The following is a 3055-nucleotide window of genomic DNA, read 5'->3' as shown; positions in this document are numbered from 1 at the left end:
GCGGTCAGTCCGCTTGGACAGCGAGCCCGACATGACGGACACCGAGGAGCGGGACCGCGCCAGCTCTGTGCTCCGCGACGTGATGCTGCGGCTCCACTACTGCGCCGTGGCCGAGCTGCAGCCGCTGTCCTCCGGCGGCGCCAACTACACCTCGCTGCTGTACCGGGCCCGCCTGCAGGCCCCGGGCCGCCCCGACCTGCGACTCTTCGTGAAGGTCGCGAAAATGAGCGAGAACGTCCGCGCGCACGCCATCAACAGCGTGTACGACACCGAGCTGCTCGTCTACGAGGAGCTGTCGAAGCTGTACCGCGCGCTGGAGGAGGAGCGCGGCGTGGCGGAGCCGGAACGTTTCGTGTTCCCCGCGTTGTACGGCGCGCGGTCGCGGCGGCTCGAGGAAGCACTGGTGCTGGAGGACCTGCGCGCGTCGGGGTTCGGCCCCCGCGACCGCCTGCGCCCCGTGGACTGGGAGTACGCGTGCGCCGCGATGGAGCAGCTGGCGCGGCTGCACGCGCTCGGCTTCGCGCTGCAGCTGCAGGCACCGGAGCAGTACGAGCGGCTGGCGCGGCGCGTGGAGATGCGCTTCGACCTGGAGAGCACGGGCGCGTGGTCGAGCACGGTGGAGCTGGCGCTGGCGGCGACGCGGCCCGAGCACCGCGCGCGGCTGCAGACGGCCCTCGCCTCACCCGCCGCGCGCTTCCTGCACCACTACACCGCGCTCCGCCGCAGCACGCTCGTGCACGCCGACTACAGGACCTGCAACCTCATGCACAGGCGCCACCAGGTATCTATCTACCCTACATATAATATCATCCTTATCTAAAACTTTAGATTCCACGTTTTCCGAACAATCAAAACTACCCACCCGTAGATTGAATTATTAGGAACACCTGAAATCTGAAAATCAATAATCAGTTTTCAGCTTTGTTATGTACCTCCTGTACAGTGAGCGTCACAGGTATCCAATTCGCGTGTGGCGACTCGTTACAATAGTTACATTATTATTATAATGTGTGTGTGGCACAGGGCGGCGCGCTGGAGGTGCGAGTGGTGGACTACCAGACGGTGCAGCGCGGCAGCCCCGTCGCTGACGTGTTGTACTTCGTGTTCACCGGCTCCGACGAGGAGTTCCGCGCGCGACACCTGCGCCCTCTGCTGGACCACTACCTGCAGCGTCTCCACGCCGCGCTCGGCCGCCTCCGCCTCGACCCGCTCACCGTCTACTCCGCGCAAGACTTCGAATACGAGCTCAAGGAGAAGCTGCCGTTCGGGCTGAAGATTGCGGTGTACACGCTGCCCGTCATCACGGTGGAGGAGGAGGATGCACCAGAACTCGGAACCGACTTCGACAGTTTCAAGGTGAAGAAGACGAGCAGCCGCTTCCCCGCCAGGATCAACGGCATCGTTGACGACTACGTCCGCTGGGGTCTCATCTGAGGCAGTTTGTTCGGCCTTAAGTTGTCGTGATTGGGGAGTGCAGATGTATGAGTAGATGTCTGAGCGTATGACCACGACCGGCCCGAGGGTCTCCGCGCCTCCGCCCTCCCGCCCGCCCGCTGCGGGGGTGTCCGTCCGACCATTCTAATGTTGTAATATTTATTGATTAGTTGACTTGAACTGACTGTAATAACATACTCGTATAAGATGTAAGGCACGTAGACCGCGCCGAGCGTCTACATCGGTCTGTGCGCGGCGGGGGCGCGGCCCTGCTCTATAGCTTTAGTTAATGTTTAGATTCAATGTGTATTAATTAGTTAGTTAGTTGACATAAAAGATTGTTGATATTGAACTAATGAGAAATGTTAATTATAGATTAAGCTAAATAGTTAAATTTGAACGTAATGTAAAATAATTATAATGATAGTGGATGACAGGAGCCAGCAGGGACTAGATGTAAGGGCAGGGACGTGTGCCGTATAGGACGCGACCTGCCTCTCTGTTAATGTGTCGTCGTGTTGCACTTGTCATTGACATGTTTGTTGTTGTTAATTCATTAATATAATATTTAGAGTCGATTCAATAAATTAATCTTTACTGAACTTATTGTCTTGTCTTCCCCTACTATACCAGGCTTCCAGCACCCCCGCCCTGGATGGCGACCTACTAGCGTTGACATTCACATCAAGGTGCAATCAGCCGACGACCATAGGGACCTCTCTTCGTAACTTCGTAAGGAGCGTATAAGCTTTCACACTTATACGCTTCGGGAGGAGTGTGAATCGGCGCGGTCATATGCGGCATCGCGAAGGAATTAAATGCCGAGCTGGTCAAGGCCGACCTACTGGAACAAGGTCTGCCGGTCAACTCCGTGCACCGCATGCACACAGGACGCGGGAGGGGGGAGGCATACAATATGGTTCTCGTCGCCCTCCAGCCTAGCCCCGAGGGTAAACAAATCTTCAACGCCCGTTGTAACTATACTGAGATCTTAGAACTTATATCTCAAGACGGGTATCGCATTTACGTTGTAGATGTCTATGGGCTTCAGTAACTACTAAACACCAGGTGGGCTGTGAGCTCGTCCAATCACCTAACTAATAAAAATAAAAAAAATAGTCAGTAGGCTTTCCGGAATAACCGTAGAAACCCTCAACAGTGCCTTTTGCACTCCGAGCCAGTGCCATAGCTGCCAGCTGTACGGGCCCTCCTCCCGTAACTGACACGTGCGCCCTCTATGCGTCAAGTGTTTGGGCGATCGCGCCATGGCCTTATGTATTCGCGATCAAAAAACCGCAACGGAATCGCCTAGCTGCGTCTGTGCCGAACACAGGGTCACCCCGCGAATTACCGGGGGTGCCCGGAGCCCCAAATTTAATAGCCGCGTCGCTCGTCAAAACCGCCTCCGTGCTTCCGGCTCTGACACGAAAGTCGTGGCAGCCTCCGTGCCGAAGGCCGAGCATGCCTTCGTGCTGACGCCGGTGCCTCCCCCGCGACTTGACCTCCAACCGCGTCCGACAACCTCGCTCTAGCGATCGACTTTTTTTAGTCGATCAACTTTGTGATTACTTAACTTTGTGATCTTTGTTAACTTTATGATCAAGTTTATGATTATTTTTTT

At 56.0% G+C, this 3055-nt stretch overlaps 1 protein-coding gene across 1 annotated transcript; it reads left to right on the top strand.

Moving 5' to 3' along the window:
• Nucleotides 1-2036, top strand: Eck (ecdysteroid 22-kinase). Its single transcript, NM_001045491.1, is given in 2 exon segments — nt 1-781; nt 1024-2036. Coding segments are annotated over 2 exon segments (1161 nt in total). The 5' UTR covers nt 1-31; the 3' UTR covers nt 1435-2036.
• Nucleotides 2037-3055: the final 1019 nt, after the last annotated feature.

Source organism: Bombyx mori, chromosome 19 (genome assembly GCF_030269925.1).
Source record: "Bombyx mori chromosome 19, ASM3026992v2".
NCBI lineage: Eukaryota > Metazoa > Arthropoda > Insecta > Lepidoptera > Bombycidae > Bombyx > Bombyx mori.
The sequence above is the reverse complement of the archived record's forward strand: the minus strand, read 5'-3'. Positions and strand labels throughout refer to the sequence as shown.